This window comes from Callorhinchus milii, unplaced genomic scaffold (genome assembly GCF_018977255.1).
Source record: "Callorhinchus milii isolate IMCB2004 unplaced genomic scaffold, IMCB_Cmil_1.0 Scaffold3, whole genome shotgun sequence".
NCBI classification, from domain to species: domain Eukaryota; kingdom Metazoa; phylum Chordata; class Chondrichthyes; order Chimaeriformes; family Callorhinchidae; genus Callorhinchus; species Callorhinchus milii.
Window position 1 is genome coordinate 734,861 of NW_024704744.1, and position 23,355 is coordinate 758,215.

A 23,355-nucleotide genomic window follows, 5' to 3' on the forward strand; every position below is an offset into this window, starting at 1 on the left:
AAACCCAATATAAAGAGGCATTTTGTTTTGCTAAGTAATTTTAATTTTTTTAATTTTTAAAAAACTTTATTAATTCCACATTGTTTTTTCATCAACCAGTTGTCTCATACACATGGAAGGAAGCCCCATCACTGTGCTTAAGCGCCTTGGGACGTCCTCCCGACGTGAAAGGCGCTATACAAATGTAACCTTGTTGTTGTTGTTAGGTCTTCAAGCCTCAAGCCTAATAATAATCATTGCATTTGGAATAGCTCCTTTCAGTTCGGGAGGATGTCCCAAAGCGCTTCACAGGATTTACAGTGAAGTGGAGTGACTGTGTATTTGTGGGCAAACGCAGCAGACAATTTACACACAGCAGTGTACCATAAATAGTCACGGAGCGAGTGACCAATTTTATTTTGTGGGATTGTTGCGCGCTACACCAGGAGAGAGAAACTCCCTTCTCTTTTCGAATTGTGCCGCTGATTTTTAACATCCACCTGAACAGGCACAGACGGCACCTCGGTTTAGTGTCTCACCCAAAGGATGGCACAACAAACCAAACTACTGTTAAGCCAAACTCTCGTCCACTATGTATGATTTATCTTTGTCTGGAATATTTGTGTGCACTCTTTTCCAAGAGAGTGAATTTCCATGTCAAGTGACTGTGCCTTAGGGAAGCAAACTTGCTTGCTATGTAGTGCCCAACGAAAGGTCCTGAGAGAAATCTGTGACACAAAATTATCTGGAGAATTGTTGTCCAGGACCCGGGGAGAAACTCTTTTCTGTTGCAACCCTAACCCCACACCCAGTCTGTGTTTTTCCGGATCCCATTTGTGATTCCAGCCACAACACAAAAGCGTGCTCTAAATTCTTGTCCCGTTCGTTTAGATAAGAATTTAGTAAGAATAGAATTTCCACACATTTTAAATAAAAAATTGAGGAGATTTAGGAAGTTCAGTCCTGGCTCTCCTTGCTCTGGTCCTCCCCAGAGACAGCCCACTGTCCTCTTGTCAGTCCAGCTCAGACTCTCCACAGGTTACTGTGCCCGGACGATAGTGAGGCCCCAGTCAGCACTGTGTATCTGCACAGAATGGCTTTACTCTTCGTCTGACCCTTTCTCCGACTCAGGCACTCGCCAGTGATGACCCTCAAACTGCGGAGAAGCTGGAGGAAAGGGGGAAGAGGGGAACAGAAAAAATATTATAGAAAGATTTGAAAGATACTTTGGCCCAGGAGGGGGTCCAACACAAATTCAGAATGGTACCATGGCTTCAAGGGTTGAATTGTGAGGACAGGTTGCATAAACTTGGTCTGTCTTTCCTTGAGTTTAGAAGGTTGAAGGGTGATCTGATTGAGATGTTTAAAATGATAAAGAGATTCAACAAAGTAGCTACAGAGAAACTATTTCCTCTGGTGAGGGACAAAATTAGAGCAAGGCAATTCAGGAGTGAAATCAAGTAGTACTTTTTCACCCAACGGGTAATGGCTATCAGGAACTCTCTCCCCCAAAAGGCTATGGAAGCTGGTAAAAGTATCAAGGGATATTGGGAAAAGGTGGGTTGAGGTACAGATCAGCCATGATCTAATAGTATGGCGGAACAGACTTGTGGCGCTGAAGGGGCTCCAGTTGTTTTTTAAATGAGTCCCAGTTCCTGACCTCAACCATCCTTCCTGGCCACACTGTTCCAGCCGTTAATTACCTTATGAGTAAAAAAAATCTTCCTGGCGTCTGCCCTTAAATGGTCAGTTCAGTGGGGAGTTAACACCATCAACCACAACTTGCATTTATATAGTGTCCTTCATGCCAGCGTCTCAGAGCGAAAAACAATAGCGGAGTTTAACCGAGCCAGGGAGAAAAGGGAGGTAACTGTGGGCATGGTCAAAGAGGAAGAGGAAAGATGGGTGAGGGGGTGGAATTGAGGCAGAGAGAGGTCCAGCGCTAGCATGATGGGAAAAGAGCAGCTATTAAAGTAGAGAACTGCAGTGGGACTAACTCCAGTGAATGGCCTCCCCAACCCCACCCCAATGCAGTAAGCATTCTTGGCATTTCTGGTGGATCTATCAATCAGGAGAGTGCTGACAGATAAGTCTGGGATTCCCTTTATCCCCCAGCACATCTAGTTGAAGTCCCTGGGCCTTGAGTGGAGAAGGATAGAGAGACGTGTGGTGTGATAAGAACTGCCTGCAGTGGTACTCACAAACTGAGCTCCTCTGAATGTGCAGTGAAACGCTCTCCCCTTTCGCCCCAACCCTCGCTGCCCCGACTCGCACGGGGCCTGGTCTGACTCCAGCGTTCCACTCAGCCCTGCCGGCCAGTGCCTTGGCCGTGTCCCGGGACACAGGGTAACCTGCTGAACCGTGGCCTGCCCAGTGTGGGCGGACAGGACCCCTCTGTCCTGAGGCAAAGTCGAGGGACATAGACATCTGAGAACAAAGTCCAAGCAACAAACAGAGCACAATCAGAAGCTTGTGACCCCAGAAAATATTGCAACAGTGAGGCCTTGGCATTTCACACTGGATTATCATTTCAAGCGTTCTCCATTTCTAGCGCTCTGGGACGCTACCCTGCGTGAGGGGTGATATATAAATGCAAGCTGTTGTTGGATTGTCATAGAATCATCATAGAATCATAGAAATTCTCCCTAAAACTGCGGGTTACTATGTGCAGTAACAGCAAAACACCACAAGGTGGGACGCATACACCTCGATTGGTTCATCACAGCTTCTGAGGCAAACGACGCTTTATGTACCAGTTTCTGAGTTTCGAGTTGCACTGAAGTGACAGAATTGACAACCAGCTGTGAAAGGTGTCAGAAGGTCGTGGATTCAAGTCCCAATAGAATTATTACAACAGCAATAAATTGCATTTACATAGCACCCTTCACGCGGGTAGTGTCTCGGAGCGCTTCACAGTGGCACAGCTTGGCACAAAGCCAGAGGTAGAGTGGAGGTGACTGTATGGTCAAAGAAGGTTATTCAATGCGATTGAAGATATGAGGCCGAGGGACAAGTAGAAGGCCCGAGCCAGCTGAGTGAAGGGTAGTGGAATGAGGTGTAAGCAGATCAGAGCGGTAGGGAGGTGCCAGGGTGTAAACTATAAATAATATAATAATCCTTGCATTTGATATAGCGCTTTTCACGTCTTCTAGACGTCTCAAAGCGCTTTACAGAATATACTCTAAAGTGAATTGACTGTATATTTGTGGGCGAATCGCAGCAGCCAATTGTGCACAGCAGCGTCCCACAAGCAGTCGTGGATTAAAGTGACCAATCTATTTTTGTTTGTTTTTCCTGAGGATTATTATCAGGCGTGTGGAGTAAGGAAACCTACCCAAGGTTTCGCCCTGCTGGGAATCGAACACAGGTCTCTCGTTTGCAAGGCAAGTGCTCTAACCACTGAGCTACGGGACTTCTAAAATTGATTTATAAGTGAGGATCTTGAAATCAACCTGTTCTGTGACAGAGAGACAGTGGAACCTGGCAGGACTAGGGTGATGAATGCGTGAATGAGGGTTTTAGCTGCATTGGGTGTGAGGTATGGTCGGAGGTTAGCAATGTGGCAGAGTTAGAGGAGAGCAGTCCTGGTCAGGGATTGAATGTGGGGTAGGAGGTGGGATAATGTGGGATATTATTTATTTATTAATGCAGAGGCCCCTAGTATTGAAAACAAAAACAGACGTCACTGGGAACATTCAGCAGATCAGGCAGCATCTACGGAGAAAGGAAAGTGAGTAAATGTTTCGGGTCCACGACCCTTCGTACAAGCTGCCCTCAGCTCCCCTTTGTCTGACGTGCTGAGTGTCCCCAGCAACTTCTGTTTTTGTTTTCAGATTTCCAGCTTCTGCAGTATTTTGCGTTTTGCTCCTTAGTCCCTCCGTCTCGCCCCTTCCCTCGCCTCCTTCAAGACCCTCCTCTTCGACCGTGCTTTCTACCTCCCTGCTTCTCCACCCTGACCCCCAGCTCAGGTCCGTAACTCTGTCTATCCAGCGCCTTGGGACATCCTCCCGACGTGAAAGGCGTTATACATATGTAATTTTGTTGTTGTTGTTGCAGTATTGGGCTGGAGTGTCAGCCTGGACTGTGAGCTCAAGTCCCATCATGGGGCTCACACCCACAACCTTGCGCCGCAGAGCTAAGAGCTACCACCTGAGCCAAGCTAACGACACACTACCCTTTCTCCAGCTCCATCCTCTCCAGCTGTAATATTCAGTAACAGAACACGTCATGTTGGACAACACAAAGCCAATGGTGATCTTACCAGTGATTTCACTTTCCGCATTTTGTAGTTTGGTGAAGACAGGCGTTGCTTCCGTTCATATGCCTGCTGGCTGAGGTCAGGGGTCAACCCACCTCCTTTTTTTCTCCTGGAGACATATCATAAACAGCATGAATTCAGAGCACAATACGGGGAATAGTCCAGATTAATGCCGTTGTCCCTGTGATTCTGCACAAGCACTAGTCAGGTTCAAGCTGCCCTCGTCTCTCAGTGTACTCCTGACACCCTGGTCTAGAATCATAGAATCTTACAGCAAAGAAGGCCATTCAGCACATCGTTCCTGTGCCGGTTCTTTGAAAGAGCTATTCAACTTGTCACACTCCCCCGCTCTTACCCCATAGCCAATTTTTTCCTTTTAAAGTACCTATCCAATTCCGATTCTCTTTTGAAAGCTATTAGCGAATCTGCTTCACTACCCTTTCAGGCAGTGCATTCCAGTCCGTAACAATTCTATCAATCTTACAATTCACTAATCGTCCCAATTTACCGAGCTTCGGCCTGCTTCATGTTCCCCCGACCTGTCTGCCTCACCATCGGCTATCGGGCTTTCAGCCACTTAAAACTCCATCTCGGAGTCCTTCTGACTGGCTTCCTCCTTCACCTAGACATAGAGATTTACAGCAAATAAGAAGGCCATTCCGCCCATCGTGTCTATGCCGGCTCCCTTGAGAGCAATCCTTTCAATCGCATTTATCCAAACCCCTGTAAATGGGTTCAAGCAACGTCAGAAAATGTATCCTTTCGACCCCCTTTTTCAGTCACATTTCCCCTCCCTCCCCCCTTCCCTCCCTCCCTCGGTCTCCACCCCAGCTCGGGTGCCCATCCAGCATCGTTAAGCACTTTAAGACACCCTCCAGATGTGAAAGCCGCTGTATAAAATATATATTTAATATCAAATTGCACAGCGGGTGGTTGGACAAGGGGGGAGGGGGAAGAAAGGGAGGGGGGAAGGAGGGAGGGAGGGGAAGGGGTGAGGGAGGGGGAAACCTCTGGGATGGAGTTTGAATTCCCAGTGTACATGCCTTGTGTTGAGCACTCAGCCTAAAAACAGAAAAAGCCAAAAAGAACACAGCGAGCCCAGGGTAAAATCAGATTTCCTGCAGAATTCCTCCGCGAATGAGGACAGTTAAGTGACCCCCCCCAAGAGAGGCTGAGCCTTGACCACATGAGCCTCTTGGTAACTTCTCCGCTGTTGTAACAAGGACTCACAGTTTACTTGCAGTTTCCCCCAACACCTTTGGTTTGTAACCCAACAAGAGCAGCTTACGCTTGTCTGGCTTGCTCTATGGGATCGTAGTTGTCCAGGTAATTGAATCGTATGGTATCAGTGGGGTGTCTGTCTGATCCTCGCCAGGGTGGCAACTCCCGCTTCGCTCTCCCAGATGGGGTTCGAGACCCCGGTGCCGGGGATGGCTTGTGCTCCAGGGGTTCCTTAGGCAGCGGCTGGACATCAGCAACCACAAAATCATCCTTCGGAGGCGTCTGGGAGCAGGAGAGATGATTAATGAACATGGAGGAGGCCATTCAGCCTATTACACTGTCGTAGTCAGTTGAGACTTTGAAAAAAGACTGGACACACGGTCCTTAAGCCAATCAGATCACATCCCTCCACAATACAACAACAACAAAATTACATTTGTATAGCACCTTTCACGTTGGGAGGACATCCCACTGAATAAAGAAAAACTGAAGGACAATTTCAGGACAGACACCAGGAAGTTTTTCTTTATTCAGTAGATAATTAACAACTGGAATAGTTTGCCAGGAAATGTGGTTGAGGCCTGAGCACTGGGACTCATTTAAAAAATGCTTTGATACTGTGAAGGGAGGACGTTATAGTGGGACATCAAGACCTGGATGAGAACTAACTTTCTTCAATTGAACCTATGTCCTCTTGTTTTATTGTCCTGGTTCATCCAGTACAATAAAACAAGTCTTGATCTGGGTTTACTTTTTCAATCCCATTTAAAATTATATACATCTCTGTAGCATCTCCTCTGAGTTGTCTTCTCTCAAGACTGAAGAGCAAGTTATGCTGTTTTAGCTGGTTAGACTCTACCAGTTTCCCCAATGTACACTCTTGCCAACCTCCGCTAATACTTTACGGAATTAGGTAAGCAGGATGCCACCCTCCAGGGAGAGAGAGCGTATTCCACTCCAACAATCTATCTCTGGGATTTCCACATTTTGGTGGGATGCATGGAATTCTCAGTTTGGTTTGGAGACTCTCAAGCACAGTGATGGGTTTCTGCCTGTGTCACATACCCGGATGATCAAAAAAAAGAGTCCAGAGCCCTAATTTATCTAATCTTTGCTCATAGAAATTGAATACCCTTAACTTGTCTAATGGTGCACATCTGCTACCAACCTTTGGCTTGGTGACGTTCAGCTCCCTCACCATCTCGATGTAATGCCTCTTCCAGATCCCCTGCTCAAAGGGAGTGGGTGGGAAGTTGATGTACCAGCCCAGCCTCACACACTTGGGCATCCACAGCTGGTCCAGCTCACACAAGTGCTTCCAGTTCCAGCTGACCTGAGCAACAGAGACATAGCTTATTAACAGCAAGCATGACAAACGGGCATTAGTGCAGAAGATATATATGTCTGGTTGCTGCGTGCATTGGTCTACATACCCATAGCAAGATCACAAGCATTCTGCGACATCCTCCCAAAGTGAAAGGCTTATATAAATGTGCATTGTATCACCTGAAAGGGATGGATGAAGAAACTCATCTGAACTCAACCTCCCAGAATACCCACCCTCCCATCAGACTGTAGTATCAGACTGTGTCCTACCTCAACCACCACTTTCTGTAACTCAGTTTCTCTCTGTATAAAGAAATACTTCAGTGCCTTTGTACGTCCTCCTGATCTGAAAGGCGCTATATAAATGCAATTTGTTGTTTACTTGTTGATGCCTTAACTGAATCCTGCTCGTCCTGTCCTGCTGTCCAAGGTATATCTTGGAATCTAGGGACGTAGGAAACAGAAGAAAGCCATTTGGTCCATTGAACATGGGGGAGGGGAGGGGAGGAGTGTTTCAAAGTGCTTCACATTATTTATTGTAAAGTGTAGTGATTGTGGATCTTGTAAGGGGGCTCATTTGCCCACAGCAATGTCCCACAAATTTATTCAGGAATGTTGGCCAGGACACCAGGAGAAACTCTCTCCTCTCCGAATAGTGCCACAGGGGCTTTATGTCCACCTGAACAAGCAGACAGGACCTCGGTTTAATGTCTCATCCAAAGGACGGAACTTTCCAACAATGTGCCACTCCCCCATTCTTGCTTTATCCAGGTCTCTCTTAAGTACGGTATCCTGATTAATTCTACATCTATAACTTTCTGGAGCAGGGTATCGGCATTGCCACGCCACACCCCCATCTCAAGGCTGACATCTCAGCAAATGAGTCATAATATAATACTAATCGTTGAAACGTCTCAAAGCGCTTCACAGAATATACTATGAAGTGAATTGACTGCATATTTTGTGGGCGAAACGCATAAAATGATATGCATCAGATAATATCATATGGGCAGGCAAATGAGATTAAAAAAATGTGATGAAATGTAATAATCTGGCTCCGAGGGCTGAATGGCCCCATCTTGTCCCCGTGCTCATGGTTAAAATAGCAATGTGTGTAAGGATTCAGTTTCAACCTATGACATAATAGTAATAATAATCCTTGCACTCGATATAGAGCTTCATCAAAACAATAACTTGCACTTATGAAGTGCCCTCAACACACAGCAGCGTCTCAGAGCGCTTAACAGTGGCGGAACCTGACTCTGAACCGGGGAGGGGGAGGTGGCCATAAGCATGGTCGAACAGGAAGGTTTCCATGAGGCGGAGGGTGGGGCGGAGGGTGCCAGGGACGAGTAGGAGCCGATGCCAGTTGAGCGGAGGATTGGGGAGTGAGGAGGTCGGAGAGGTAGGGAGGTGCCAGAGTGAAGGGATTTGAACATGAATGTGAGGATCTTAAAGTTGATCCGTTCGGTGATGGGGAGCCAGTAGAGGCTGGGCCAGAGCTGGTGAGATGGGGGTACAGAGTTTGGTCCGGGTCAATATGCAAAGAAGTATCACATCTTCGAGAAGTTAGGACTTTTCCCATTAGAGCAGAGAAGGTTACGCGGGGACCTGTTAGAGGTCTTCAAGATCATGAAAGGTTTCGACAGGCGAGATAGGGACAAGCTGTTTCCGCTGGTCAGTGTGTCTGTGACCCGTGGTCACAGTCTGAAGATATCTACCAAAAGAAGCAGAGGGGAGGGTTAGAAGAAATGTTTTCACTCAGCGAGTTGTTGGAATTTGGAATGATCCGCCCGAAAGGGCAGTGAAGTCCGATTCGATAACAGCTTTTAAGAGAGAACTGGACAGGTATCGGGGAAGACGGGTTTGTGGGGTTATGGGGAAAAAGCTGGTGATTGGGGTCAGTGAAAGTGACGCTCTGTCAGAGAGCCGCACAGACTCGATGGGCCGAATGGCCTCCTTCTGTGCCGTAACATTCTATGGTTCTATGCCTCAAAGCGCTTCACAGAATATATTGTAAAATGAATTGACTGTTATTTTATGGGCGAAACGTAGCAACAAATTAGCGCACAGAAGTGTCATTCAAATACTCGTGGATTGAGAGACCAATCTATTATTATTATTGTTTTTAAACAGAGGCGTGGAGTAAGGAAACCTACCTAATGTTTCGCCCAGCCCGGGAATCAAATCCAAGTCACGCTTGCGAGGCAAGTGCACAAGCCATTAAGCTACAGGACTCCACACGGAGCCTTACCTGTGCACAGCGGCAAAGGCTCCTAGGATCCAGGAAGGAGAAGATGTACAAAGACAGCACTCGGGGGAGGAAAGAGGCCAGGTCCACAGCCTCGGCAGGTACTCTGCTCCACAGCTGCTGCTGGCAGAACCTCAACTGTGACAGTGAGCATCTCTCAAACAGGCCCAGCAGGATCCTGCGGCGCTGATTGTCCGTCCACTTGTCAAACTGAAAATAATAACAAGAATTCTTTCAATTAACACAATGCCTTATCATGTCATCAAGATATCTCACAGGGTTTCACAGGACGTACCAGAAAGTGGTGGGACAGTGTGCATTCTGTGGTCAAGATATGAAGCGGGTTTTATTTCATAAAATGTACAAAATCACAGTTATATTTATGTAGCACCTTTCACATCTGGAGGACACTTCAAAGAGCTGATTGGTAAAGTATAATAATCTTTGCATTCTTTGCACACCGACTTTCACGTCAGGAGGACATCCTAAAGCGCTTCATGGGATATACCATAAAGTGGAGTGACTGTGTGTTCTGTAGCCCGTTCTGCCCCCTCTATGTCCAAGTCCTGCTGATAAACCAGTCTGATCTGGCATCAGTGGTGTCTTTACGTACTGCAGACCAGTTTGGTTCGGGAACAGGACTACAGAGGGTCGACCCGATTCTGATTTCCCATTGCCACGCAAGTCACCTCCTGATTGTGGGACCTTGATGAATACAACATGACTGCTGGGTTTGCGAATCATATTTCACAGCATATATTGTAAAGTGCTTTGAGATATTTTGACATGATTAGGTGGTTTAAAAATCTATGTTGTTTCTTTCCCTATGGGTGATGGGCTCTTTTGGCAGAGGTTAAAAGAATTGTGGAGTCCTGTAGCTCAGTGGTTAGAGCACTCGCTTTGCAAGCAAGACACCTGGGTTCAATTCCAGGCAGAGGGTGAAACCTTGGGCAAGTTTCCTTACTCCACACAGAGCCTAATAATAATCCCTCCAAAAACAATAATAAATTGGTCATTATCAATCTACGACTGTTTGGGACATTGCTGTGCGCAAATTGGCTGCCGCGTTCGCCCACAAATATACAGTCAATTCACTTTACAGTGTGTTCTGTGAAGCGCTTTGGGACGTCCTCCTGACGTGAAAAGCGCTATATCAAATGCAAGGATTATTATTATTATTATAATTGTTTGATTATTTTCAAATGTTCACAAGAACAGTCTGGCCCAATGTCACAACTCCAGAACACCCCACAATCTCCCCATCTCAGCATCAAGCTGCTTCTCAAATGAGTCCAGTGTGCTGGCCTCAACCTTCTTTACAACCCGTTCAAGTCGTTAATTACCCTCTGAGTAAAGCAAACTTTCTGCCTGAAATTGCCTTTTGCAACTTCAATCCTATATCCTCTTCTACGGTATTGTTCCAGCGCCTTGGGACGTCCTCCCGACGTGAAAGGCGCTATACAAATGTAACCTTGTTGTTGTTTCATCCTAACGTATTGATCTTTTTCAGTCTCCTTCGAGCAGGGTCTCCAACCAGTTGATCGTCACTAGATGGAGCTCTCGTGTAAGATAATAATAATCCTTGCATTTGATATAGTATTTTTCACGTCTTCTCGACGTCTCAAAGCGCTTCACAGAATATACCGTAAAGTGAATTGACTGTATATTTGTGGGCGAAACGCAGCAGCCAATTGCGCACAGTATTGTCACACAAACAGTCATGGATTGAAGTGACCAATTTATTATTGTTTTTTTTCAGGGGTGTGGAGTAAGGAAACTTGCACAAGGTTTTGCCCTGGAATCCAACGCAGTTCTCTCGCTTGCGAGGCGAGTGCTCTAACCACTGAGCTAAGGACTCCACAGATCCAAGATTAAGAAGACAGAATATATCCTGACGTGCAGCAAACCTCCAGTGTTTGGTAACCGTGCCCAGCCCAGGGGAACTCAGCTCCCTGTGAAGCTGCTCACATTACAGTTATCCTCAGAGAAAGCCAATTGTCCCTAGATAAACCTTCCATTTCCCTCACATCTGCCTTTGTGGTCTTTCACTGGGAAACCGTCCAGCACTGCCAATTACTAGTGAATCCTGTGGACTTTTGTGCTGCAGATACAGCCTGCCTGAACTTATCCCCGTTAGGTTTATAACATGCAAGACACAATGAGAGAGACACACAAACACACAGGGTACACAATATCCAGCATGCCTTTGTGATTTGCCTTTAAAGCCCTCCATAGCCTTGCTCCTCCCTACCTCTGTGACCTGGTAACTCCATAGAGACCTGTCCGCTCCCTCTGTTCAGCGGCTCTGGAAGAAGGAGGGAGCAAGTACTTGCATTTTGTATTGAATTGCCTGAACGTGCCTCACAGAAATTACTGCAGTAACTGTTCTTTGTAAGTAAACACGGCAGTCATTTTACATAAAGTCCCAAATACTGCTGAGAGCACTCCGAGCCACCACCCTGCTATATAAATACAAGTGGTTGTTGTTTGTTGTATATTCTGTGACGCGCTTTAAGATTTCTCGACAATGTGATAAGGCGCGATACCAAATCCAACGATTATTATAAATGACTTTAGTTGCCTTTAGGTACCTTGGAGCCTTTTCAAAGCCTTTTAAGCCTCTAAGCATCAGTTTGACAGTAATTACTGATGAAGCACTTTGAGTTATTTCCCAGCAATAAGCTGCTGAGATCAATTGGATAATGACAATGGATAAGCCAGGACTTTAGTGCTCACTTCTCCCTGTGATTATCTACCTTTAACCTGGTGTCAGTAGGTAGGAATGGAGCAGATACTTATACACTGACACTTTAGTGCAGTGTTGGGGAGGCGCTGCATTGTCAGAGGCACCGTCCTTCAGAGGCCACATGACAGGCTGCCAAAGGATGAGATCACTCCGTAGGAGACTTGTACCATACAGCAGAGAAAGCAGAGCCTGGACAGTGGAAACACTGAAAAGCAGCAGCCCTCTCGCTTAGACTAATGAATGGCCCTGCAGCTTGCAGGCACCCGAGAGTCCAGGGAGAGGAGCAATTGAGAGGAGTAGAAACCACAAGTGAGAGCACAGTCTAATAATAATATTAATATTCCTTGCATTTAATATAATGCCTATTCAAGTCATTGAGATGTCCCAAAGTGCTTCACAGAATATACTTTAAAGTAGATTGACCATATAGTCTTTGGGGCGAAACACTCCAGGCAATTGCACATAGCAGTGTCTCACAAACAGTCGTTGATTAAGTGACCAAATTATTACTTTTTTTGGAAGGGATTATTATCCCCAGGTTCATACTTTCTACTTAATGCTGGGTAAACAGAGATATGTGGAATAAGGAAACTTGCCTAAGGTTTTGCCCTACCCAGGAATCAAACCCGGATCCTCTCGCTTGTGAGACAAGTGCTCTAAACAATACGCTTTCTATTTACTGCTAAATAACCAGAGGTGTATGGAATAAGGAAACTTGCATACATACTACCTAGCAGTAAGTAAGCAGTAAGTAGGAACCCTGTTGTTAGTCAATTGGCGGATCGCTTTTCCGGGGTAATAATTCCTTCATAAAAAATTATAATTTGGTGACTTAGATCCATCACTGTTTGTGAGAGACTGCTGTGTGCAATTGGCTGCCGCGTTTCTCCCACAAAATACCCAGTCAATTCACTTTACAATGTATCCTGTGAAGCACTTTAAGAAGTCTCGAAGATGTGATGAGGCACTACAACAACAACAACAACAAGATTGCATTTATAGAGCGCCTTTCACGTCGGGAGGACGTCCCAAGGCCCTGGACAGTTGGGTCGGGACCCGAGCATTGGGGGGAAACGATCAGGGTGAGGGAGGGAAGGGAGGGAGCGAGGAGGGGGTCGAGAGTCGAGAAGGGAGCTGAAGGCACTATATCAAATGCAAGGATTATTATTACACTACAGGACTCCACAGTATAGAGGGGATTCAAATTGGCTTGTAGTTGGCTCCAAGGTGATATGTTTGAGATTGGGATCTCAGAATTAAGTCAATGCTCTGTGGTGGATTTGCTGATGACAGATCAGCAAGTCTGGCTCATCGGCAAGAACTGGAAGGGTAGACCAGTCACTGGAGGCAGGGTCATCCCACTCAGCTCTGGTTACAACCTACAACCAAAACCCTAACGGAAAGGCAGAGACACACTTACACAGACATACAGAGAGGGTGGTCCTAGCTGGACAAGCAGTGGGAACTTGGCACACTGTGCTATGAATGGCAAGCTATGCGGTTTTAGCTGGTTTAAGCTCTAGCAGTTACCCCAATGGAAACTCTGAGGTCCCCAGCCTTGGCCCTCGCCAACGTACGCGTTATTTGCTGTAGAATTAGGTAGACAGGTCGTGCCACTCCCCTCCCCCCTCCCCATTTCATTTCAGACACAGAGGAATGTCCATGTTTATGTGTCAGACATGTGTAGAACTCTCAGGATGATAGGTTTCCGCATGTGTCAGACACCTGGCTGACCAAAATAAAGTGTAGAAATGAACAGCCAAAATTGACTATTCGGTGAATATTCTGAGTGTGAGACAGCTGGGCAACCCTGGTGGTCACTCATACTCAGGATTTCCACCAAGCAGTCAATTTGGTTTTACAAAAATTGTCCAACATAATCTCATAAAGTTCACGTTAAAATATTTTGTCTATAAAATAACCAACTGTTCCTTCTTACCCATTTGCCGAGTAATTCTCCTCTTTCTTCAAACACCTAGGAGAGGGAGAAAAAAGAAAAGCTGAGAAACACAATCAAGGTTTGTGAAGCGTTGCGTTGTTCATGCAGGATGACAAGAGTCTGAGGCTTGGTCTATTGTGTGAGGCTGGCTCAGTTGGTAGCACTCTCGTCTCTGAGTCTCAAAGTTATAGGTTCAAGTTCTCGTTGGGTCTTGGAACTTATAGTCTAAGATGACACTACTATGCAATGCTGCTGGTGTTCTATTCAGGGTATTATCGCCAGGACACAAGAAAAAAATGCCCTTCTCTTTTCAAATAGTGCTGTGCAGGCAGGCAGGATCTCGGTTTAGCGTCTCATCCGAAGGAAGGCATCTCCAACAATGCAACACACCCCAGCTCTGCATTGGGAGAGTCAGCTTAGATGATGTGGTTCCAAATCTTAATATGGGGCTTGCGCCCACAACCCTCTGACTCTAAGGTGAGAATGCTACCGCTGAGCCAGGCTGACACATAAGATATAATAATAATCCTTGTAATTGATATAGTGCCTTTCACATCGTCGAGATGTCTCAAGGTGCTTCATAGAACATACTGTAAAGTGGATTAACTGTGTATTTTGTAAGCAAATGCGGCAGCCAGTTAAGCACAGCAATGTCGCACAAACAGCCACGGAGTGAGTGACCAGTTTTATTTTGGGGGATTGTTGATCAGGACGAAACTCCCTTCTCTGGCAGAGAGAGCGACACGTACACACAAACAAACAGAGAGAGAGCTAGAGAGAGAAAGAAATACACACATAAATACAATAACAACTGTAGAGACCTCCATGCAGGAAAAAGCAGAGACCCACAGCAACCCTTGCCTTGTCATTAGTGGGCTGGTGGTTCAGCGGTGTCCATGTGCTCATCTTTGTCTGCATTTTGGGGCCATTCATGATCTTGGATGGAGCAAAGGCCATTTTTCAGTCAGGTGCTCTTCCCCTCAATGTTGGGTTTCTGGAGTCACTTCATTCAAACCTGTCACCAACAGTGATCAAAATTTTCATCTTTCTACATAAAAACAATACAATCTACAAATTGACATTTATCTAACGCCTTTCACATCGGGAGGATGATCCAAGGAGCTTGAGAGTCCTGGCTTAGCCCCCAAGCTGGGGGTGGGAGCCGAGAGGGATGGGGAGGGGAAAGATAACTGTGATTTGGGAAAATGGGTAGATGGTCCAGATATAAACCTTTCCCGTTGGATGTCTCAAAATGATTCAATGGGTTAAATGCACAGTGAAAATATGTTATAGGCTGAATGTAGTTTGTACAAGAATAACCCTCTCTTAGGCAGAGAATTTCTCGTGTCAATATTAGGAATCAGGATGCAGAATGCGAGGATTGTTATGATTACAAATCCCGCGAAGCACTCTGTAACCCGCTCCCAGCGTGAAAAGGTGCTGAGTCAAATTCAAGGATCGCTGTCGTTCCTGTAAAAATAATTTGTGGAGTCCTGTAGCTCAGTGGTTAGAGCACTCGCTTTGCAAGTGAGAGACCTGAGTTCAATTCCAGGCAGAGGGCGAAACCTTGGGCAAGTTTCCTTACTCCACACAGAGCCTAATAATAATCCCTCCAAAACAATAATAAATTGGTCATTTTCAATCTACGACTGTTTGTGGGACATTGCTGTGCGCAATTGGCTGCCGCGTTCGCCCACAAATATACAGTCAATTCACTTTACAGTGTGTTCTGTGAAGCGCTTTGGGACGTCCTCCCGGCGTGAAAAGCGCTATATCAAATGCAAGGATTATTATTATTATTATTATTATAATTCACTGCCGGTATTCTGAATGCCCTTCGGTGCCGGGAATTTTTTTGGGACCGTACAACCGAAATCCCGGTCCGCGCTGTCGTGGCCTCCCGCCTCGCCTGTCCCGACGCCCTCTTCCGCGGGCGTCCCCGGCTCCACCCTCCGCGAAATCCCGGCTGATTCTCCGACTCCGCCGCCCGTGTGCTCGCCCGCTCCTAAGCCCCCCCGCGCGGGCCGGCCGGGCCGGTGCTCCCCAGACTCCACCGGCTCCCTGTGGCTGAACGGATCGACTTCCAAGACCCTCTCTCGCTGGGTCGCAAATCCCTACCCGACCCCTCCCTCCCTCCCTCCCCCCCCCCCCCCGACCCGAATACTCCCCACTCCGCCGACCGCTACCGGCTCGGCTCCGGCCTCCCGTGCGTCCCTCGCCCTCCCCCCCCACCGCCCGCTCCACCATCGGCGGCCGTCCTCTCAGGCGCTTTGGAAGTCTCTCCCCCAATCCGCCCCCTCCCTCCCTCCCCGTCTTCCCATCACGTCTGAGGGCCTTCCTCTTTGACTGTGCTTCACGGTCACCTCCCCCCCCGCCATTGTTGAGCGCTCCGAGGCGCTGCCCCTCGACATAAAGGCAGGTTGTTGGGGGTCGTGATGCGCCCCTCACCTCCTCCTGACGGCCTCGGGCAGCCTCTCGGCTCGGCGTTGGGCCCGGGTTACCACGGCAACGCGCTGCTCTCTTCTGATTGGTGGTCGGGTCCCGGGGTGGGTGGGGGGGGCGGCGCCAATCGCCACCCACCTCTGCCGGCCGGGGCATCCGATTGGCGGAGGAGGAGCGCGTAGCCGCTGATTGGCCACGGCCCAGTAGGGGACGTCACCGTGTCTCTGATTGGCCGCGAAGTGGCGGGACGGGCTCGCGATTGGTGGAGAGAGGGGGGCGTGGCCAATAGAAGGCGGGACGAGAGAGAGCAGGTGCGGCCAGATGCGTATTCAAAAATCTTTGTAGCCCAAAGTCAACCGAATACTAGCCCAAAATAGCCCAATATTACGCGTTGTTTTCTGTGGGCAGCAGAGTAGTCAGTTGAGGTTAGTGATTTTTAAACCGTAAGTAAAGAAGTCTTCGAAGCTGTGTGTGTGTGGGCGGGGAGGAAACATTTGCAGGTTTAAACGGGTGCTTAATTCAAAACGAAATTAAACGCCCGTTTTGTTTCACGCGCAGCCCGCCACAAAACCCGCCCAACCCGGGCCGCGCCACGGGAGCAGTGCCGGGTCTCCAGGGGCGCCGAGTAACGCCTGTCGCCATTGGTCGGCCTCCTGCAGCCAATCAGGCCTCGTGTAGGAGGCGTGGTGGCGACGGGGCTTGCGCGGACCTCTCGCGCGCGTGCGCGCGGTGGTGGTGGGGGGGGGGAGTGAGCCGGCAGCCGGGTTAAACGGTGAGCGACGCGAGCGGGCGCGCGCTCTCTCTCGCTCTGTCTCTGTCCCGTTAAATTGCAATAACGGCGGAGGCTACCGACTATTGCAATAGCGGTAAAGCAGCCCGGGCTGCAGGGCTGACAGGTGCATCGATCAGAGAACAAATAGCGAGGGAGGGAGGGGAGGGAGAGTGGTTTGAAAATGTGCAGCACCGAGCGCGCGGCGAGCCCCGGCGGCTGAGGGCGGGTTTGAATCGGAGGAGCAACGGTCTTCGTCGGTTGGTTTTATCGTCGGTGTGAGTCCCCCTCACAGGTACCGTCTCTCCGGCCTCAGTCTATTTTTATTTATCTACTTGAGTTTTGATTTATTTTCTGCATTTTACGTTATTTCATTTCTTGTCGGTGATATTTTTCTCGTTTTTTCATATTTTTTTCCCCCGTTTTGATGTTTTTTTCCGAATTTCTTTTTTTCTTGTTCGGTATTTTTCCCCCTATTTAATGTTCTATTTATTTAGTATTTTCTCATTAATTTCCTTAGTATTTTCTCTGTCATCTTCTCTAATGTTACTTCTAATTTCTGCCTTTAATATTTTCGTTCGATTTCTCGATATTTTCTCTTATTTTGTTCACAATTTCTTCCAATTTCTCTTTCTCTGTCTTTCAAATTTTCTTATAATTCTCTTCGTTTGATTTTATTTAATATTTTCTCAGATTTCTGTGTGTAATGTTTTTTTCTTTCATGTCTTTCGATATTCTCTCTCTTTAATGTCTCATTTAATATCTCTTTCTCCTCATGTTTTCATTTGATTTTTTTATGGTGCGAGGAGTTTTTTCTTTATTTGCTCCTTAATATTTTCTTTTATTTAACATCTTACTGTTTCTCATTTATTGTCTTTTATTTATCCTCATTATTTAAGAGTTAATCTAATATTTAATAGTAAAGAGCTGCATTGTCAGAGGTGCCTTCCTTCGGATGTGCCATTAAATCAAAGTGTTTGGGATTGTTAACCTGATTCCTGGTTAACTTTGATGCAAATTTACATTGCACAAATGGTTTTAAATCTAATACTAATAATCCTTGCATTTGATATAGAACCTTATTGTGTTTTGTATGCGATTGCGACAGTCAATTTAAGTGCAACTTAAATATTCTATGAACAGCCATGAAGACGAATGACCAATTTTATCGGGTGGTTTGCACTGGACGGTCAGAACAAAGTGCTGCCATTTGCTTGGTATCCACTCACCAAATCTAATAATGGAGTGAAATAATCCACAGTAACCGATTACTTTTTTTTTTGGCTTTGATTCTGATCTGTAATTGCCTTTTTCTTTTCCTGCCCGAAACCAAATCCCGGTTGATTTGTTCGAATCGATCTGTTTTTGAAGTGCTTTTTTGCACGATTATTTTTTTACATGTACTTTAGTTGTGTTTGGGCTGAGGATACCTTTACAACAAATGACATTTGGACAGTTCCTATTACAGCAGTACCAAGACTCTTACGCTCAAATTCCTGACATGGGGCTTGAAATATAACACCAAAATAATGAGAATCACCAAGAAGGGGGAGGAACCACAGGCACAGCTAAAGAGATGGGTTTTAAAGATAATACAGTAATGAAAATGGGGTGAAGATGGGTGTGGGAGCAAGGCAAGGGCATTTTGGGATTTCCAGGGAACAGGACATAGTTGTTGAAAGCAAAGCGACGTGACGATGGATGAGCAGTTTTTAACTGTGACAATATCAAGAGGTGTTTCAACTGTAGAACTGTAGTCTGATAACCACATAGCATTTTTATATAATAAAGAAAATTATTTTGCTTATAAAAATGTGTATTCCACCTGCTCTTTCTTCTGAAAATTAGTTTTGGTTATTATTTTAGTCTTTGTTTTTTGTTGGAAGGGGGTGGGTGAGAGTACCTTTTATCCAGACCAGCGCTGATCTTTATTCAGCTTCAGGAAAGTGATCATAAAATCATATAAATATACAGCATTTAGCCCAGTGTGTCTATGGTGGCTATTTTATGGGCCACTCCTTTCAGTCTCATTTACCTGCTCTTTCCCTGTACCACTGTAGCTTATTCCCTTTTATTATTTATCTAGTTCCCTTTTGAAGTTACAAACAATTCATCGGAAAGTTTGCTGTTGAGAATGAGTCTGGTGAGGGAGGATTTAAATCTCATGGCAAACTAGAGGTCCTGAGAGAATTTGTACTGAGCAGCTCTTCAAATTGAAGTTGAAATTTGCAATTAAATTTCTTGATTGACCAAAAAATTGGTTTGTTTTGATGTAATATCTGCCTAAAGGCTGCTTCTTGTAATTGCCAACAACAACTTGCATTTATGTAGAGCCCTTCATGCAGGGTAGCATCTCGCTTAAGTGTGGTGGGTTGATGCTGAGTGGGTTGGGGGGGGAGGGAGAGACAGAGGGGAGGTGATCATAGCCATGGTCTAGGAGAAAGATCTTCAGGTGTGATCTGAAGACTGGTAAGGTGAAGAAATTGAGGCAGAGAGTTCCAGGTTGCGGGGGCATAGATGCCAGTAGCAAATATTGCATTGCAACAGGAGACACTTTTCTGTTTGAGCATTCTTCTGAGGATTTCAATGTTTGACTGCAGGCTCGTAAAGGTAGGAGTGTGGGCTGGTCTCAGCTTCATACACCTGTGACTGTCAGTACAATTAAGCATTTGTTCGGTGTTGAAGTGGGTGTGTGAAGCTAGTGGGGTAGTGAACTGGAAGGACACCTGCTTTTCTAAAGAGGAAAGATAAAACAAAGGATTGGTTGAAGAGAGCTGCTGTTAGTTTAACAAGTTATGAGAGCAAAATGGACGATCAGAGGAGCAAAGCAGGCAGCGTTCACAGTAAAGTCAGCAGCTACCATGGCAGCCTTCACAGGTCTCGTGACGGCAGGTGAGGGAGTGATTGGGCCACAAGGCAGGTCTGGGGCAGTGATGGACAGTTAGAGGAGTCCACCTCAGTGAGACGTTAACCCAGTCTCGTCAGCCCGATCAGGGTTTTAAAGATCCCGCTGCAGAGAGCAGAAACTGGGAGAGAAACTGGGAGAGTTTCTCTCTCCCTGTGTCCTGACCAACAATACCCCAAATAACATCGGTCATTCATTTCATGGCTGTTTTAGGGACATTGCAAATGCCTACAAAATCCAGTCACTCCTCCTGATGTGAGAGGCACAGTACCAGCGGCAGGGATTATTGTTACTCAATAAGAGCAGATGGTACCTCCTGGTGTCGTGGCCGACAATCTCTCAGAACCTCAGAAACCAACTTCAAAATGTAATACTTCAATTGAAAAATCTTCCAAGATCCTGAAATCTCCTATTTCGAGACAGTCACAAAGCTAAGACTGAGCACTTTGGAGAACACAGATAAAAAATAATAATAATACTTGTATTTGATAAACAGTAATAATGCCTTTCACGTCAGGCGGACGTCTCAAAGTGTGACCAATTTTATTGTTGCCCACGACACCGGGAGACACAAACTCTTCTCTGTTCAAATTGCTCCATGGAATCTTTAATATCCGCCTGAACAGCACAGACAGAGCAGAGCCTCAATTTAACATCTCATGGGAAGGACCACCTCAAAATGCAGTGCTCTGTCCTCCCCACCACTCCCATTGTGTCAGCATTTGTGCTCCGCCGCCGGGCACCGTTCTGGGGCGCTATATAAATTCAAGTTGTTGTTGTTGAAGTTGTATTTTATATGAGTTCAAAGTCCCCAAACCTGAACCTACAGTCCTCTGACTCAGAGACCAGAGCATTAGCTCCTGAGCCAGGATGTGTTGCCATGTATAACACCTGTGTGTCTGTGCTGAGCACAAGCTGCAGGTAGTTGCTGGTCTGGTTAACACAAAAGCCTTTGTCTTTGTCAGGTACACACCGTGCAGCTTCCGGGGTCTGGATGAGCGTCTGACACACGGCAGCCTTCCCCGGCTCAACGACCAGTCCCGGCAGAGCAGCCTACACCGCCTGAACGACCAGTCCCGACACAGCAGCACCAGGGACCTGAGCAACCCGTCCACTCACATCACTCACGGCACCAGCATGAACAGGGTCATCGAGGAGGACTGCACTAGTGCCTGAGGCCCTGCACACTGCAGCCAAGGGGCTCACTTTAACAGGGTACAGAGAAACCACAGACGTTTACAAAGCATTGAGGAGTGGCCTTGTTGTGTAGCCGGACAAAGGGGTTAGAAACGGCCTGTGGGAACCAACCAATGTCAGCAGCAGAGGGGAGGACGGGAGGTGGTGTTTCAGCTCTGCCCAGGGTGGCAGCGAGGTTTTGTTTTTAATGTTAAAGATCAGTCACAGTCTCTTTCCACACAAAAGGGAACGAAAAGATGAGCTGACCTCATGCCATGTGAAGTTAGGTGTCAGTCCAGCACTGAGAGACCCGATTACCTTCTGCTCCTCTGCACTGTTACTGAGTAACGTCCGGATCAAGGTCTCTAACATTTTAAACCCTCCACTTTTATACTGTCACCTCGTCTGCGTGTTGGGCTCAATTTCCGTCCATGGGACCCTGCCTTCGGCCTCCGCTCTGATAGACGTTACTCGCTGTGTTCACACACTGGCCACAACTCATTGGGGGGAAAAGATCTTTATTGTTGCCGAGTTGGCAAAGGCATAATAGGGCATCTGTTTACTAACCAGGGCGTCTGGCTCTTATCTTGTGGGGCCAGTGGGTAAGAAAGGGATGAACAAATGTTTTGTGTTAAATTGTAGGAATGTGCCACAATTAAGGAGCGGCAGAGAGAAGTTTTTTAAGGGGCTGATGCAGGATGTGCATTTAGTGAGCCGTTTGTCATGTAAACGTGTTTAGGTGCCTATGGAACCACTGGGCCCTCTGAGTTGCACTGCAGAACAAGTGGCGTATTGCACTGGGGGAGCACAGTGGCTCTGACGAGTGCATTAGGATGAGATTGGCTGAGTTACCAATACTGAGGAGCTATGCAAATGCTGTAACGTACTGCGTTCACCACAGGGTTTTCAGTTATTGACAAGAAACCGGGTCCAAAATCTGTTTAGATTTAATCTGTGAATCTCCCAGTTTTACGCTGTTTTATATTTTGAGTTAAAATGGAATTTCAGGTCTTGGAGAGAATGTTAAAACAGTGACTCACAGGTGAGATCCACTGACTGTTCCACTCGGCCCTCTGGGGGTTAGAGAAAGTCGGAGGCGAAGGAGACCGTACAACCTTTTGATCTGGTTCTGTTCTTCAATTAGATTGTGAGACTTTTAATCCCATTTCTCCCCCATTTCGTATCCCCTTAATATCTGTTACATAATGCCGTCACTGAGTGAAAGTTCAGTTCTGATCATCTGATTGTTCAGCATTTGATGGGTCACTGCAGTGTTCGTTCTCCCCGACACACAATACACATATATACACATCAACAATTACACTCGTACACAGTGTAAGAACTGTGGAAAAATAGCCTCCAAATTAAATAATTTTCTACAATTCTGTAAAGACCATTTTGACTGATAATTTGACCGGAAAAACTTCAGGGCTTTGAAGATTTCAATGATGAGAATGTGCATTGTCACCCGGTGCTGATTGGGTTTGGAGCAGTAATGCCCTCAGTCAAGTGTTAGGCAGTGGATACTGTTGTGCTATGTCCATCCGCCTCTGTATTCAACACTAAAAAGTTAAAGGAAAAAAAACTTGCACTCTCCCCCAAAGAACCTTTCTGTTTACATTAGGAAGTGTTTAGCTTTGTTCAACTTTCTTTCTTCAGTTTTAGCACTTTAACTGTGAGTGTATAGATATCTGAAATGTAGTAGTTGTAAATTTGTTTTTTTAGATGATAGATTTTTAATAAAATAATAAAATATTATTTCCTGTATCTGTGATTTATCTCTGAGGACGTTGTTAGGGTTTGTTATTGGCCAACAATCCCCCAAATAAAATTGGTCACTCACTCCGTGGCTCTCTGTGGGACACTGCTGAGCGCATTTGGCTGCTGTGTTTCGCCCACACAACACACGGTCAATCCACTTTACAGTATATTACAGTATATTACGGCACTACCTCACCCCTCACGCGGCTGAAACTCTGGTCAACGCCTTTACCACCTCAAGGCCGGACTATGGGAAATCTCTCCCCGTCGGCCTTCCCGGCCCTCCCTCCACACTGCAGGTCATTCAGAACTCTGCAGCTCGTGTACTGTCCCGCACCAGACACCGAGACCACATCACTCCCACCCTCACCCTCGCCCTCACCCTCGCCCTCACTCCCACCCTCGCCCTCACCCTCGCCCTCACTCGCCTCCACTGGCTCCCCATCCCCCAGAGGATCGAATTCAAGATCCTCATCCTCACCTACAAGGCCATTCACGGCCTCGCTCCCTCCTACCTCTCCAACCTACTATCCCCCTACCTACCTGCCGGTATCCTCCGTTCCTCTGGCTCCGGTCTGCTCC

The 23,355-nt window shown here is 46.6% G+C and overlaps 2 protein-coding genes across 2 annotated transcripts; one reads left to right on the plus strand and one right to left on the minus strand.

Moving 5' to 3' along the window:
- Nucleotides 1-618: 618 nt before the first annotated feature.
- Nucleotides 619-16,247, minus strand: LOC103188513 (F-box only protein 16). Its single transcript, XM_007908545.2, has 9 exons — nt 16,169-16,247; nt 14,582-14,735; nt 13,721-13,756; nt 9,039-9,245; nt 6,627-6,791; nt 5,526-5,740; nt 4,241-4,346; nt 2,181-2,406; nt 619-1,146 (listed from the first exon to the last, which is right to left on the minus strand). Exons 2-9 carry the CDS (start codon nt 14,675-14,677, stop codon nt 1,079-1,081), a joined length of 1,119 nt encoding a protein of 372 aa, XP_007906736.2. The 5' UTR covers nt 14,678-14,735; nt 16,169-16,247; the 3' UTR covers nt 619-1,078.
- Nucleotides 16,248-19,737: 3,490 nt separating this feature from the next.
- LOC121848514 (frizzled-3-like) lies at nt 19,738-21,516 on the plus strand. The gene is made up of 2 exons (XM_042332720.1): nt 19,738-19,823; nt 20,802-21,516. Exons 1-2 carry the CDS (start codon nt 19,738-19,740, stop codon nt 21,010-21,012), a joined length of 297 nt encoding a protein of 98 aa, XP_042188654.1. The 3' UTR covers nt 21,013-21,516.
- The last annotated feature ends 1,839 nt before the right edge of the window (nt 21,517-23,355 follow it).